Below are 16,210 nucleotides of genomic sequence, written 5' to 3' on the forward strand. Positions count from 1 at the left end.
GCTGAATTCCTACAATGTAAAATTTTTTATATCTATTCAACTTTAAAAAAAAATCAATGTATAAATTATTGACTTTGGTATCAAATATCATAAAATGCTTGTTAACAGATTTCAATAAATTGGTATTATTAACAAATAGCTGCCAAAATATGTTCAGTATTTCATACAGATTTTGTAAACAGTTAATAAAATTTTTAAAAATATCAGAATACAAATATTACAATTTGTTCTTTGGAATGCTTTATGCTTTCTTGTTTGATTTTAAAGTATTGCATTCATTTTATAGATGGTCCTTTAAAAAGCCAAGACAGTAAGCGTCCTGATTGGGCTACTTTTATGAAGACCAGTCAACACAGAGAACCTGTCCTTTTCAAAGAAAAATTCTTTGACTGGCCAAATATCCATCCTCTTATTACACAAAAGACTTATAGTAATGACAGTAATAAGGTAATTAAAAGGTCGATATATTGCTTTTTTTCAAATTGCATGCTATTAAATTTAAAGGATCATTCTTTAAAAATTATAGAAATATATAGAAAATTCAAATGATTGCTTTTTTCAAATATAAATTTTTTCATTAATTTAGTTCCAGATAAAATAATCATATTATATTTTCACATATTTATCTTGTATCTACATGTATATTAAACATTATAAACATTTTCGATTTTTCTATTCTAGTAAGTATTAATTGAAAAAGTCAGGAAAATTAGAATCTGAAAATGTCATTATATTTATGTAACTTTTAACTAAAGTATAAAATTTTTTAATTTAAACAAATTTTGTAGGGTAGTAAATTTCCTACCAGTATATCTGATATTAAACCTTGTGATGCCAAAACTATGCTGGAAAGTGAAGTTGAAGAACCAGATACTGTTTTGGAGAACAGTCACATTGGAAGAGGGTTAGAATATCATGATGAAGAAGAACGGCGTCACTTCCGGATAACAAGTGTTTCTCATAAGATGTGGCACATTTCAGAACATGGATATGAAGTGATGCCAGAGGAGAGTTGGGGACAATTTCATAATTGTGATACATATGTTGTGAGATGGCAGTATATGATTAGTAGCACTGGTAAGTAAAAAATATCATGAAATGGTTTTGATGTCTTATCTTTTACCTGTTTTCTGATATGTGTTGAAATATAATTAGTTGTGTTTTCTATTTTTAATTTAATATTTATATTCTGGAATTAGAATATAATATGAATTTGTTAAAGTTATGTTAAATATATAATCCATTTTTTTAATGCTGTCATAAATATGCATATCGTTACATTTTTCTTGTTTTAACTTTTGAGAATTTAAAGACAGCTAATAAAGAAATTTACTTATTTGTAGTTAAAAATTAATTTTTTTCATCAATTTTAAACATTTTTGCTTTATTTTTAAATTTTTGTTTACTTTGTTAAATTTATCTCCTATGCCAATTACTTTTTTTTTTGACTTTTAATTAATTATCACACTTTACAATCTTAGTTAACTTTGTTAATAGCACATCTCTTTCATTCACTGCATTACTAAATACAAATTTTATTTTTAGTATTGCATATAATTTATTTGAAGTAGGAATGTTTTATAACTTTTCACTACTATCTTAAAATTGAAACAATATTGAAGGGAAAAAAAAAAGTTTATATTTTCATTTATGAAGGGGAAAAAAACAAACAAAAAAAAACAGATGATTCAAAACAGAATTACCATACTATTAAGTAATTCATAAAGCAGCTTAAATCTTGCTTGAAGTTATATTTTTAGAGAGAATTTATGAAGAGTACTTTTTTTTTTCTGAGTAAAAAATATGGCTATGGTCCTCTATGAGTTTTGACAAAAATATAATTAAATGAGTATCTTTGCAGTTGTATTAATTTATTATAATTATTTTGTGGCTATTCATTTTGGAAAAGAAAGCAAGGAAAAATACCCCTTATAGAATCTGAAATATTTAGGTGTCTTAAAAGTTTCTATGTACATCATCCATTATGCTGTGCAGTTTATATGAGCATGATAAAACATATAAGTTTTCTTTCTAGATTACTTCCTGCATATACAATTCAGACAAACAAAAATTGAAATCAATGCAAATAAACTTTTTGTTTGTTACATTTTAATTGCTATTTGATAAAGGTTGAAAGAAAATATATATGATACGATTTTGTGTTCTCTCTTAGTATCTCGTTAAATTTTTTTTTATCTTGCTTCAATATTAGATCATCTGGAATCTTTAGAAAGTTCCAGGTTACACTATATATTATACCAGATTATACTGTATATTATAGTAGACCAGGAATATACTATGAATAAAGCATATTTAGTAAATTTTAATTTAAGAAACTAATGGCCTTATTTATTAATATGTTTTGTAATATATCTAGTTTGATGTCGATGCAGTTCATGATTAAAACCTTTTTTTTTTTTTTTACATTGCTTTATAAAGCAGTTCAGTCATGATTAAGTTGGTAATCCTTTATTCAGGAAGAACTTTGAAAGGTGGAGCTTCACGGTATTCCTTTGTCGGTCGCAAACGTTGGGTCTATTTCTTTTGGCAAGGCATCAACTCACCTATCACTGAAAAGGGAGCTTCAGCTTTGATGACTATTGAACTGAATGAAGAAAAAGGCCCTCATGTAAGTCTCCTTCATGTTGGTGTGATTTTTTTTTTTTTTTTCTTTAAGTTTGGTTATGTTTGAAGCTTTGTTATTTGAAATTATTTAAAACAATTAATAGCCATCATGTAATAAATAAGTTATACAATTATATAAGTATTTAGGAAATTTTTTACTGTCAATTTATGTGATAAAATTAAAAATCCATTTTAACACTATATTTATTGGTATGCTCGTTTATATGTTCTATTATTTAAGTTATCTAAAATTTAATTTTCAAAATCTTATCAGTGAAAGATATCAAGGAAGAATTAAATTATGATTATAAAATTATAGTCATCTGGCTACTTTTTTTGGAAGCATATTATTGAAATTTTAAACTTTCTTTAGTCATTAAGTTGTTAGTGTTTAGTTATTTATTTATATTACTGAATGTTTCATTGAAAAGACTGAAATGAAAATTCTGATTATAATATATGAATACTTCATGTATTCATATATTCACATGAATTGTAAAAGGTTATCTAATTTACAATGGAAATTTTATTATTTTCTTTGTATCTTGATTCTAAGTCTTAAACACGAAACATTTGTCTCTGTACAGGTTCGAGTGACTTGTGGCAAAGAACCACCATGCTTCCTCAATTTATTTCGTGGGCAGATGATTGTGTACAATTGTCGAAGAGATGATGATACTTCTGACGAATCAAGTATGACAATATTTATGTTCAAATGAAGTGTTTCATTTATGTATTCTAATTTGTTATAATGACTTAAAGTTTGTATGAAAAATATTTAAAATTGATTATACAGTGATGCAATTTAATTATGTGCTTAAATTGTATTTGGTTGTCTTGGTTTTTATGCTGATTATAATACCAGACAATCAAATTTTCAGCTCCTTTTAACAACTTGTTGTTAATCATGTTCTATTTAACCGTACCATCCCTTACAATTGTATGTTCCTCTTAGTGAATGCTTAATGCATATATGTTTATGATGTGATATATTTTGTTTGGTTCTCAGCATCTATACTATTGCTGATATGATCATCAGTTCCTTGTATGACATTACATTAGATGAATTATTATTTATAGTAACTGTAAATGCAAATGAAGTGATAGATGAATGAGTATACTAATGAACAAGGAGATAGCATGAAAAGAATTTTCTGCATTTCATTGCTTGTAATGACAGACATTTTAATTTACCATTTTATTTCAAATGTTTAGAAGCTTATGAACATTTATTGCAGATCCTTACAGATTATTCATGTTACGTGGTGATATGAAAACAGAAGCTGTGCTTCAAGAAGTGAAGTTGAGTAAAGGAAGTCTGCGAAGTCGATCCTCTTTTCTCTTCGTCAATAAAAAAAGTGGGAAACTGCTGATCTGGCATGGTTGCAAATCTGCTGCTCATACAAGAGAATTTATATTACATTCTGCTCAATTAGTTGTAGATAAGTATGTATCATTTTGGCTATATGCAAATTTCTTATTTATTTACCCATCTTTGTATCAGCTTTGTCTTTAAATTATAATTTATATTTCTAAATACTTTTAGAATATAGAAACATTATTTCATGCTGCTGCCATGGATCGTAAATATTTATCAAAGAGATTATGATAGTCATTTGTCAGGTTTAAAATGGAAAAAAAAAAAAGTTTTATAAGTGCAATTCAGTTTGCTTAATAAATTGATCTTTTAAGAGTCATAATACAGGATATGAATGAACCAGAACAAAAGCATTATATTAGTATTAAGTTAAATCTTTTATATGTCAAATTAAAATACCACTAACTTTTTTATTTTGCAGAATAACTAAAAAGAAACTTTTAATTAAAATAATGTAATTGTGTATTAAAAAATTTTAATTCATGCCTTCATCTGCAATCTGCTGTTTGCTGTATTTGAACTACATTTTTCACATTTTTGTAAAAACCACCAGGGGGAAAAAATTATTTGATATAGATAGAAGCATGATTGATTTTAGGATTATTTATTTTGTATAAATTCATTCCTTTAATTCTGTAATTCCATTTATCTAATTTCTTTCTGTAGAAAGTCAGAAGAATTATAATATTAAGATATGTATTGATTTTTAACAATCTTGCTTTGATTGTATATAATTTTGCTTTCATCTTTAATGAAAAATGTTTTATGAAAAAAAAAATTGCATTATTTTCTTCAGAAAAGTGATTTTAAAAGAATTGGAAGAAGCGTCTCTTTGTTATTGAGAATTGTGTATAATATACATAAGCATATGTATGTTATATTTTAGCAGTTGCAAGGCTGAATAGAAAAAACTTTTGAAATTTAACTTAGATTTATTTCATTCCGTGAGGCATAATTGTACAAGAAACAATCATAAACAATGTGCTAGTCTGTATTGTGACACAAGAACAAAAGTGAGGGAAATTTTTCCCTTCAGTGATTTTACTATGAGATTTTAATAAGGATTTTTTTGACACATGTTGATTTAGGAGAGGGATTTTTAGGTATCTTTAAAAGAATGTTGTAAGTATTAAAGAGTTTTATCTCTTCACTCGGAGCATGAGAACATGCTGCGTTCATTAGTTTTTCAGAGTATGTGTTAAAAGTAATTAAATAAAAAGTGGGAATTGGATCAGAAAAATAAGAGAACATTTTAGAATGATGTTAATATGGGCTAAATTAAGGTAAAAGGAAATTCATTGGAATATAAATTAGATTGAGAAATATCATTACATATGTATAGGCTTATGTTAATTTTAATTATTTAGTTATGCATGTATTAAAAAATACATTACTAAATAATGTTTTTTTTTTTTTTGTAGCAAAGACTAATAACGTATGCACAGGAACTTTAATATAGTGCAATTATTTGATTGCCTTATCCTTGTTGCTTTTCACTGACTGCTGGTAACACATGCCCATGTATATATTTTTTTCATTCTTAATGTTAGCTGTCCTATTGAAATGAATTTTGATGATGATGCTGAGCTGAGTCTGTCTGAAATTGAAGAAGGGTCAGAATCTGAAGATTTTTGGGTTTGGTCGAATGGAAATGATGAACCGTATTATTCACTTCTGAAAAGTAAGCTGAAAAGTATTTCTTAATGTTCATTAAAAAGAATTATTTGATTCTTAACCTGTGAATGAAAGGTTGTATGTTTATGCATATATATAATATGATTATAATTTAAATTGCACTTTCAAAATGTTATATATAAAAAAATAGAACTGGACAGAATGGCCTGATATTTCATCTGAGTATATGGGAAACAATGGGAATTTGTTTTGAGGAAGAAAAAATAATTTATAATAAGATACTAATTAAAAGACATGATAAGTTGTTTCAGCTAATGTAATTTAGTTGTTAAATTTTGAATAGATAACATTGCAGTATTTTTGTAAAATTTTACGAACTTTGCCAAGAAGCATGCCTAAAATTTGAGAAATTCTTTGCACGTTGGATGTTCTCAGAGGACTGCTTGACGCTTCTTGCAATACTGTAGCCACATTTCCACTGATGTTGAAGAAATTGCTTTCCTCTCTTTGCCACACTTCATGTCAAATGGACCCATCTCTTCGAATTTATAAATCATCTTCTGTAGACTGAATGCAGTCAATGAACCAGAGCTGTTTCTTAAATGTCCGGAATTTCTTCAAAGCAGTAGCCGCACTTCTATTGTTCCAGTAGAAAATCTTCACAGGCAAAACCGCCCCTTCAACAACTACTTTCTCAGACTCAGAATAACAGAAACTGCATTTCTTGCCCCTTTTTTTTTATCAAAAGTTTATTGTGCTACCAGACTTGGCACATATATTGTTCAGAGGGTAGAAATGTTTACTTCAGTGGAATTTTTTTGAAACTTTTAATTAAAATTTTAATTAATGAAAAGTTCATTTTAATTTTACCATTTTTCTGAGATAACTGCTGAAAATATTAGTTTGAATATGATTTTTACTTTATCATAAAGTTTGAAAAAATTATATTTTGAGTAATTTCAATTTTTTAACCTGAAAATAAAATTTATATTTTTAAATTTTAAATCAGCTTTTAAAAAAATGTTAAGTATATTTTCTAACAATACATTTCACACATACACATGCACACAAAACCTGCATGAGCACATTATGCTTGCATAAAAAAAATTAGCTTTTTCAGTGTGTTGCCATCATGCTGACAAAAGCTGAAACTAAAAGATTAACTTAATTGTCACAGTCAACTAAATTTAGAGAAATGTAATTTTTAGCAAGTGTCTGTATGAAGTAAAATAAATAATAATAAATGAAACTTAATTTCTAGAAAAGTAAAGTCAACAAAGAAATTTCTGTAACTTAAAATATTTGCATTGTGAATTCAATATTTCAGTATAATTTAAGGTAAATATGATTTGATATACACGTTAAAAGTGTGCAATTTTAAATCACTCTATTGACTATTTCGAAGAAGATATCATTCAGCTCCTGAAGTTATATTGGATATGGGATCTGTTTTTATTTGGAGCATAAAATGTTGTGGATTATTTTGTTGTAAACAAAATCAATGTGATTAGGATTTGAAATGCAATAGTAATGTTATTTATTTTTATGATGTATTATTTTCTTTATATTTTAAATATTTCTTTAAATCCGTTTTAAAATATTGTAAATATATTTCTTTTCAGGTGAACTATCATATGACTTTACTCCTCGATTATTTTTAATTGACAGCATGTCTGGTAATATGTGTGCCAAAGAAATTGTATGTCCATATTTCACCAAAACACACTGTTGTCCATTTCCACTTTTGCAATCAGATTTAAAGAATGTATCACAACCAGGTAAGATTTAATTTCAAATGTTATATATTCTTCTTTTTCCAATTACCTTTAAATTCTGAATCAATTAGGATTTTTATTTGATGCATTTTTCCATTTTATATTTCTTAAGCAATTTACCAGACCATCAAAAATCATGTTTATTTTAAGATATTAAGTTTATATTGTCTTTTAAATTCCTTTCCTCACAGCATTAATGTAGAGTATCTAATAACTATGTATACAAATTTAATAAGTTTTTGTGCAAATTTCAATGATTTTAAATTTTTTTAGCATTTTTTCTATTGGATAACAATCATGAATTGTTCGTGTGGCAAGGTTGGTTACCCAGTGATGATCCTGAGAGTGAGAATAATTCCACTGGATCTGCAAAGTTACGATGGGAAATCAGTCGCCGCTTGGTTATGGAGACTGCACTGCAGTATTGTCAGGGTAAAGAATGTCTCTCAATCCATGAACAAATAATTGTGATATACAGAGTGTACTAAGAAGGTTGAAAGAACCTTTGATTCTTTACTTATTTGAGATAGGTGCACAGTGTAAATTTGCAAAGTCTTCATTAGGCAACCCTCACAAACATACATCCAAGTGGTATACTTTAATTTTTTTTTAATCTACAGTTTGCTTCTATTTAACTTCAATTATTATAATTTTTTAAAAATATTTTTATATTCGATCTCATTTTAAGATTATTTTACTTCTAACTCCATGTTTCTTTCTTTTACATTTTATTTCTACTTCTGCTATTGATTAGCATTAAGTCAGCATTCCTTGAATTGCAACTTGTTGTGCTTGTGTTTTATATCTTTTCTCTCCATTTTTTTCATGTATTTTAGACATTAGGTTAACTTTATTATTATTTTATTTTTGTTGTTATAGTCTTACTTGTATTTTCTCTTTTGTTTATGTGAGTATATATATATATTAGTTTCATTTTTTTTATTTACTTAGGGAAAAATTCTGACGAAATTCCAAAAGCATTTTCTGTTCATGCTGGTGCTGAACCTCTTTACTTTACAAATATTTTCCCCTATTGGGAAGAATGGGATGTTAAAAATGATGGATTAGATGAAGTGAGACATTTTATCTTTCTGAATATTATAAAGCTTGAATCTTGAATTAATTTTTAGTAGCATTATTTAATGTCTATTCTTGATATTTGCTGTCTGCATTTTTTTGATAAAATTATTTTATGCTCAACCGGATATTTACAGTTATATAGCACTTGTTTTAGCATATTAGATTTCTTTCTAAATGAATTCATTTCTATTTAATTATGAAATCATTGTGCATAATTTTATCATTATATTTTAAATTTTTTGTCTAAGCTATCTTATTTTCAACAGCAATTTAAAATATTTTTGAGATTTAAGATCACTATGCTCATTTTCGGTTTTTAAAGACACTTAGTTGATTTATGTCCACTATTTTCAGTAAGAATAAAATAAATAAATAGAGTATCCCATTATGTCCAATTTAATTTAAATAGATTTCAGAAAATTTCTTTTAAATTGTGATAAAAACACAAAGATTCCAGTTTGTTGAGTAAACTTGAATTCTAATTTTTCTTAAAGAAAAAGTATTGATAATTTAACAGTATAACATTTCAAAAACCATTTTTTGTTGGCAACTAAATATTAAAAGATTTTAAAATATAGTAAAATCTCAAAAAATCATTATTTTTTAATCTTTTTCATTACCATAAAAATAATTTTAAAGGTAAAATAAAGGAAATGACAAAGATATTTCAAAATGACGATACTTCAGAATCTATTCAATGGATGGTATATACTAAATGCAAATAATTTAGGAGTTGGGAAGACATACTGACTTATTAGACAATGCAAAAATAACTAACAGGAAATATGCCCAGTTAATCTATGGAAGTAAAGTGTAATTACCCAATAAATTCGATGCTGGGCATAATGTGTTATGGTAGAATCTTTTATATTCATTGCATTGTTTGTTTTTCCTTTGTAATTTAATAGTACATTTATCATATAAGAAAGTAATCAGCTGTTTAAAAAATATACTTAAATATATACTTTAAAAAAATGAATATGCTTTATTGCAATTATTTGCTTGAAGCAGTTTTAATTTATGTTGGTTATTTAAATTTCTTTGGTGTTGGTTGAGATCTAATAATTCTTGTTATTATGTATTCATGCATTTTTTGCATCTCTAGAATTTGCTGCTTCATACTGAAAGTTAAATTCATTCTGTAACAACAACATACAAAAAGTATTTAGTTGGAAACATTTTTTATATATTTATTCTTTTGAACTAAAATTCAATATTTCAGGAAAATTCCAAAGTAATGTTTGTTCAAGAAGTCCTGTCCCAGTTATCCAGAGATCGATATAGTCTCCAGGAACTCCAAACCAAGCCCCGTCCACCTGGTGTAGATCTACTGCGCTTGGAATCTTACCTAAATGATGATGAATTTGAGGTAAAAAAGAATCATATTATTCTTTTTTATCTATGCGCATTAGCTTTTAAATTTAGTAAAATTTAATTGAAAGTACTTTTTTTGTGTAAATATTTGTATAAACACAATGAGCTCTTAACATTAATATTCAAATATTAAAGATGGTTTTTTTTTTGTGTGTGTGTGTTATAAAAGTTTACAAAATAGGAAGTATTAGTGTAACAATTTGGCCCAAGTGACTTCATGCATGTATTAATATTTTAAAAATATTCACATGTACTTTAGCATTAAGCTAAAATTAATATTTGAAAAAGTGGTTGTTAATTTTCAAAGATATTTTTTTATGTTGAAAACAAGTAAATTTCTTGTTACCAAAAGAATTTTAGTTTGGAAATTAATGTTCATTCTTTTTTTTTTCTTTTATAAAATTTCTTTTCAAAGTTATAATTGTTTTAATTTGGGTGGAAATAATTATCTGAAAAAATGTTAGACAATTCAGTCATAAGGAAATGCATTCCTTAATCTTGTGTTTTGTTTTAAACTTCTGAAAAATATAAGGTAGATTTGCTCTTCACATGTTTTGTGCATATGTAGTCAAATCACTTTTTAAAACTCTTTGAAGTTTATGCAAACATGTTCTGTTCAGTTATAATCATCATTTTTTTTTAGTTTAGGTTTCACAATATATGTTTTTTCTTTGTTCCTTTTATGTTATTAATGTTAATTTCAAATTCTTTATTTCATGATCATTATTAGATATTATAGGCTTTAAGTTTTATTAATAATTGAAAAGAAATTTTTTAAATATTGCATAAAATATAAATTTTTCATGATTTTGAAAAATATGTATAAATGATAATTTTTTTTGATTTCTGAAGCTTATTTTGCTATTAATAATTTACTATTCAAATGAGAAGAAGAAAAATAATATTTTATATCTAAAATTTGTATTATTTAATGTAAATTTGAAGATTATGTAAAAGTAACAGTATTCAACATTCTATCCATGAAAAGTTTTATTAAATTGAATGGACATTTACCAATATTTAGACTTTTGAATTCTCATCATGCAAAGAAATAATTATTTTGATAAGTAATTGTTTTATAATTTTGAATTAAATTGTTCATTTGAATTATGAAAAGATTTACCCATTGGAAAATTATACAAATTTTGAAAAGTATAAACTTATCTGAAACTAGATTTATTAAATTAAAATAAACTTTTATTGTGAGCCACATGTTTCAAAGAGCATAGCATTTTGGCTTTTAAAAATATAATGTCTTGACACTTCTCCCAATGTATAATCTCCCCATAAAGCATTTGGCAGTTGGACATTTATTAATTTGTTACAGAATTCTTTTAGTCATTTTTCCTCAGTCATTGATTTTTATGAAATTAAACCATTTTTTTTTTTTTTAATTTTGCTGATAAAATAGGTTCATGCATAATTGTTTTCTGGTTATAAACTATTTTCATGGAATAATTGATGAAGATAGAAGTGCAAAATTTTTATCAATGTATAATTTTGATTTTAATTTTTTTAATTGTCAAATTGATGACTCAATTAGTTTGTAAAAACAAACAATGAACAAAAGGTTAATTTTTAACAAATGATGTCTATGAGCTAATGACCATCACATTGTCCTGATGTTATTGTATTTTACTTTTTTCTTATTTTAAAGTTGCATCTAGAACAGTCTGTATAACAGCAATTGTTTATATTGAAACATTGAAGGTTAACATAACAGATTATTATCTAATACTGCAGAATAAATATTGCACACTGCATAAAATGAATTCAAATACTGCTTTGGCATTTACTAAGCTGCAAAAAGGTTATGTGATAATATTTATTAAAATAGTTTTTATGACAAACTCAATTAAGATATTTACAAAAAATAATCATGTATAATAATTTGAATAATCAGGAAGACACTTTGTATTTGCCTTGTGGAATATTGATTGTTTAATTCTTAAAATCTTAAAACTTATTTTATAGGAAATTCTTGGAATGAAGAAAGAAGAATTCTATAACATGCCATCTTGGAAACAATCAGAATTGAAAAAATCTAACGGTTTATTCTGAGCAGCGCTCGCTTGTGTTGTGCCAATATGTGCCTTTGATCTAGAAATGTAGTTTGGAAACTTGTGCTGTCAGAGGCTTTTTTTAACGTTAATTGCTTACATGAGTATACCTGACTTGGATATTATGTTTTCGTATAGATTGATGATGATTTTAATCTTTTAAACATTTGTTACGAATTTTCGGGGAATCAATAATGCCAACAAATGTTATGATATTTAATGACGGAAAAAGATATTTTTTGAATTCCAGTATACTTGACAAGAGCTTTGCATTTTAATTAACAGTATTTATCCGACTAAAGCATGTTTAAAGACTAATTTTGGCAGATTCTAATTGTATACACTTTCTCTCTCTTCCAGTATATTGCCATATTTTTAACAATTCGATGTTTTTTGTGTGTGAATGATATGAAATACAAATTTTATATAGGATATAAAAAAATGTATATAATTATGAACTGAGAAATGAAAAAGCAATACATGTTTATGACAACAAATTTTTAAGAGACAGACAAGACTTTTTTAACTCTATTTTTTTTACTTCACTCTCAAAATCATTTTAATTTTTATGTGTTTTGCACATAATGTATCTTTTTGTCATACCTCTATGCATCTGTCCAAAATAATTTAGTAATAAAATGCAATAAAATTTTTGTAATGATAGTTAAGAATTTCATTATTGATGATCATAATTTCCATTAAAGTTAAAAAATATTAGTTTATACTGCATTAAGAATTTGTTAGAATGTATCAATTAATTAAATTGAGATTCACTAGGTGCTATAATTTACCTCCTTTTTTGAAATTTTTGAATTTTATTGCATCTACCATATGCTTAGCAATGCATTTAATTTTTTAAAATTTTATTATATATATAAATTTGTGAATTTCAGTTGACATGAGCTAGTTGACATTTTTATTTTCTGTGATTTTTTCCCCTCAGTCTCAGTAAGTACTATTAACTACCTTTATTTTCCTCTTTTTATGCCTGTAAAGTATTTATAAAAAATTTATTTTCTGTTTATTGAAACAAAAGGCATTTCTCATTTTTAGTGCATGTTTCTATGTACATAATTATTGCACTTTAAACTAAAAAAGTAAATTAAATTTGAGTGTTATATGTTATTCGTCTTATATTTTTCTCTTATTTTATGTTTTTATTAAAGCTTTTATTTGATAGATAACTCTATGTTTCTTCAAGATGTGTGATATCTGACCACTAGGTTGTGGCTCATGGTTTAAATTCAAATTAGTTTTATGTACCATGACAAGTTATTGTTCAGTTTTACTGAATTGTTATTCAATGAGTGAGAGATTTTATAATAAAGTTTGAAAGCCTATGTGCATTGCATTTTTTTAAGCAATTGTTTGTGACCTTTTTTTTTTTCTGATTTAATAATGAGCTTCAACTGAGAGGAACCTCTGTTTTTATAACTTTATGTTGATTAATACATGGATTGTATTTTTTGTTTGTAAGCTTTTGTATGCATATTTTTAAAGTAAAGAATTCTATTTAAAAGGGGGGGGGATATAAAATATAACCACTTTTTTTTTTTGTACAGTTCTGTCTACAATGTATGGTGTCATACCAATTATATTTTTCTGAAGGCAGTATTATTCTTTTTGTAAATATGCAACTAAACTTAATAATGTTCTGCTGAGAATAACAATGAAAATATTGAAAGACTGAATTTTATTATATGGACTTGTTTGTTAAATATAAAAGTTGTAGAAGTTTGCTTTGGTTTATGATTCTATTTTCTATTGGAGAAATGGAGTGAATAGAAACAGTTTTCATTTTCAGTTTAAGAAAAATGGAAAGCATTTTTAAAAAAATATTTATGATTTATAGTTGTGAGTTTTATTTTTATTTGAAGTTTATAATAATCTTTAGGTCTCTACTATTTTATGTTTAAAGCAGCAGTAATAAATAAAAATAACATTTGTAATGGTTCCTCAAATAAACAACTGTGGAAGTCTCATTATTTTCTATTTCTTATTTTGCCAAGTTAGTAGTGAATTTCTTTATTAATTTCATGGTGTATTAACTCTGTTTGATTGGCAAAAATTTATCAAAAATGCTCTTTTATTTGAATTTACAAACTGTTTTGGCTGTAGTTATAAAATTTTTCTTAATTCTGCTGATCTGACGAATGACTCCTCATTTGTTAAAATAAATTTATTGAGTACTTAAAAAAAAAAAAAAAAAAAAAAATCTGTTGCTATCTTTTGAATAACAAACTTTACTTTAATTTAACTTTCCATGTATTGTGATGTAATCCACTAAGCTGAGAAATATGCATGGTGGTTTTGAGTTATCTAATGCCAAAAATAGCCTTTAGATATATTTGAATTTATTATACAGATTCAAAGATTATTAGACTCCCTACATTTAATTAAATTTGTTAGATCTACACATATTATTAGATATGGAAGCTCAAAAAGATATTTAACTCTCTTAAAAAGGATAAAATGTGTTTTTTTAAAAATCAAAATGTGTTTGAATATTTGCTAATTCAACATATTTATTACTTCTCTTTAGATTAAATAAAGAAAATAGTTTTTTGAACTGTATAATGTTTAGGAGTATTGGTTATATGTTTCTATTCACCCCAAAAGCTCAAAAATCATAAAACTCAAAACAGGACTAAATCAGAATATATTTAAATTGAAACTATTATTTGATTAAGATATTGAATGTTTATTTTATAGATAGCATATATAAATATCAGAATTGAATTTTAACATTCATAGGATTGATTTATTTTCTCTTATGTAATAATCCTTCAATATTTTTAATATCTCAAGCACTTTTTGTATAAATTTATTCATTTTATTGTTTAATTAAAGTGTTTATGTTTTGCATTTTTAGTCTGTTGTATGTTTAGGTTTTCTTGCGGAGAAAAGATTATATTGCCAATCTAACAAAGCATTATTTATCTGTTAGATTTTTTTCATTTGCTGAACCAAAATAATAATGATAATAATAAGTTGTTGGAATTTCCATTTATTCTTAATACAACTGGATAGAACTTTTGTTTTATTTATAGCTACTTCATTTTTCAATACTTTTTATTTGATATCAGTGATTTATAGAAAACAATAACTATCTTTTTTTTAAATATTTATGATAGTATATACAATCTATGCATCTGTTTCTTTTCTTTATGAACAGTATTTGAATTTTGTTTATTGAAATATTACTGATGTATATTTAATATAATATAAATTCATCACCGAGAATTAACATTTGTGATCTTTAATAGTAATAACAATCTTCAAATGAATTGATTTAAATCCATTGATAAGACTATAATAAATGATTTGGTTAGCAAAGTCTTCAGTGCTGTATTTTTATACCTGAAAAGAATTACTAGGTAATATTATTATGAGAGAAACAGTAAAATCATTAACTTATCTTGTTTTCATATTGAAATACATTCTTCATAACATTTAAGTCAGTTCCTATATAATTTTTATAGTACAAAAATGCTCCATATTGCATATCTTTATCTTGATTATAATTATTAACAATAACTGAGTCATGTCTTAAAATTATTTCTTTTCTAATCATCATATATGTTATTTTATTCTCTCTTTGTCGTACTGTTTAGTATTTTAAAAGTGTAAATAAGATTTCATTCTTAAGTTAGATTAAGGCATTGTTTTTTCTTTTCTTGAAGTGCCATGTTATTTCCCCATTTACACTCTGTGTGTCAATGATAGCTATTTCTGTTCAAGTCTTCCAAAATGAATATTCTTTTTATATCATTACCTTTGTTTTATAACTACTTACTAATATTTTGTCAGCAGTGTTGAGCAAATCTAAAGGCTTAACATCTTAGGTTGTATTTTCAAGTTTTAGGGAATTCTAGCAAAAAAAAAAAAAAAAAAATCTAATATTGTTTTAACTTGATTTTTTCAAGACAACTTACACAAAGTTTGACAAAGCACTCAGTAATTGATTACAAATTTTAATTATTCACAAAAATTCAAAATTTGTAGATATTATTAATTATATTTTCATAAAAAAAGTAACCTGTAAAACTGTATATTTATATAAAGTAAAATATTAATGTGTGTAAAATTTGTAATTTGAAAAAAAAAAAAAAAAAAAAAAATGGAAAATCATTTAAGAAAGGAACATAGATCACCAAAAATTATGAAATATCCTCAATTTAATTCAAAGAGAATTCAGTAGTAATTTTCTGGCTTCATTAATTTTATACATTAGAAAATTTTGTATAACCAGCAACTCATTATATTTGTTAATATTTAATTTT

General features: G+C 25.4%; 1 protein-coding gene across 1 annotated transcript in view; it reads left to right on the top strand.

Annotated features, from left to right (window-relative positions):
- The window catches only part of LOC129981539 (supervillin-like), a 33,575-nt gene extending 18,604 nt beyond the window's left edge, over window positions 1-14,971 (top strand). Inside the window, exons 13-23 of the mRNA XM_056092455.1 lie at window positions 287-447; window positions 789-1,077; window positions 2,478-2,629; window positions 3,213-3,318; window positions 3,864-4,071; window positions 5,554-5,684; window positions 7,261-7,416; window positions 7,687-7,845; window positions 8,365-8,486; window positions 9,716-9,862; window positions 11,842-14,971. Of these exons, the coding sequence (XP_055948430.1) occupies window positions 287-447; window positions 789-1,077; window positions 2,478-2,629; window positions 3,213-3,318; window positions 3,864-4,071; window positions 5,554-5,684; window positions 7,261-7,416; window positions 7,687-7,845; window positions 8,365-8,486; window positions 9,716-9,862; window positions 11,842-11,928 (1,718 nt within the window). The 3' untranslated portion in view covers window positions 11,929-14,971. The remainder of the gene's footprint in view (window positions 1-286; window positions 448-788; window positions 1,078-2,477; window positions 2,630-3,212; window positions 3,319-3,863; window positions 4,072-5,553; window positions 5,685-7,260; window positions 7,417-7,686; window positions 7,846-8,364; window positions 8,487-9,715; window positions 9,863-11,841) is intronic.
- Window positions 14,972-16,210: the final 1,239 nt, after the last annotated feature.

The sequence above is a fragment of the Argiope bruennichi genome, chromosome 1, assembly GCF_947563725.1.
Source record: "Argiope bruennichi chromosome 1, qqArgBrue1.1, whole genome shotgun sequence".
In the NCBI taxonomy this organism is placed as follows: Eukaryota; Metazoa; Arthropoda; class Arachnida; order Araneae; family Araneidae; genus Argiope; species Argiope bruennichi.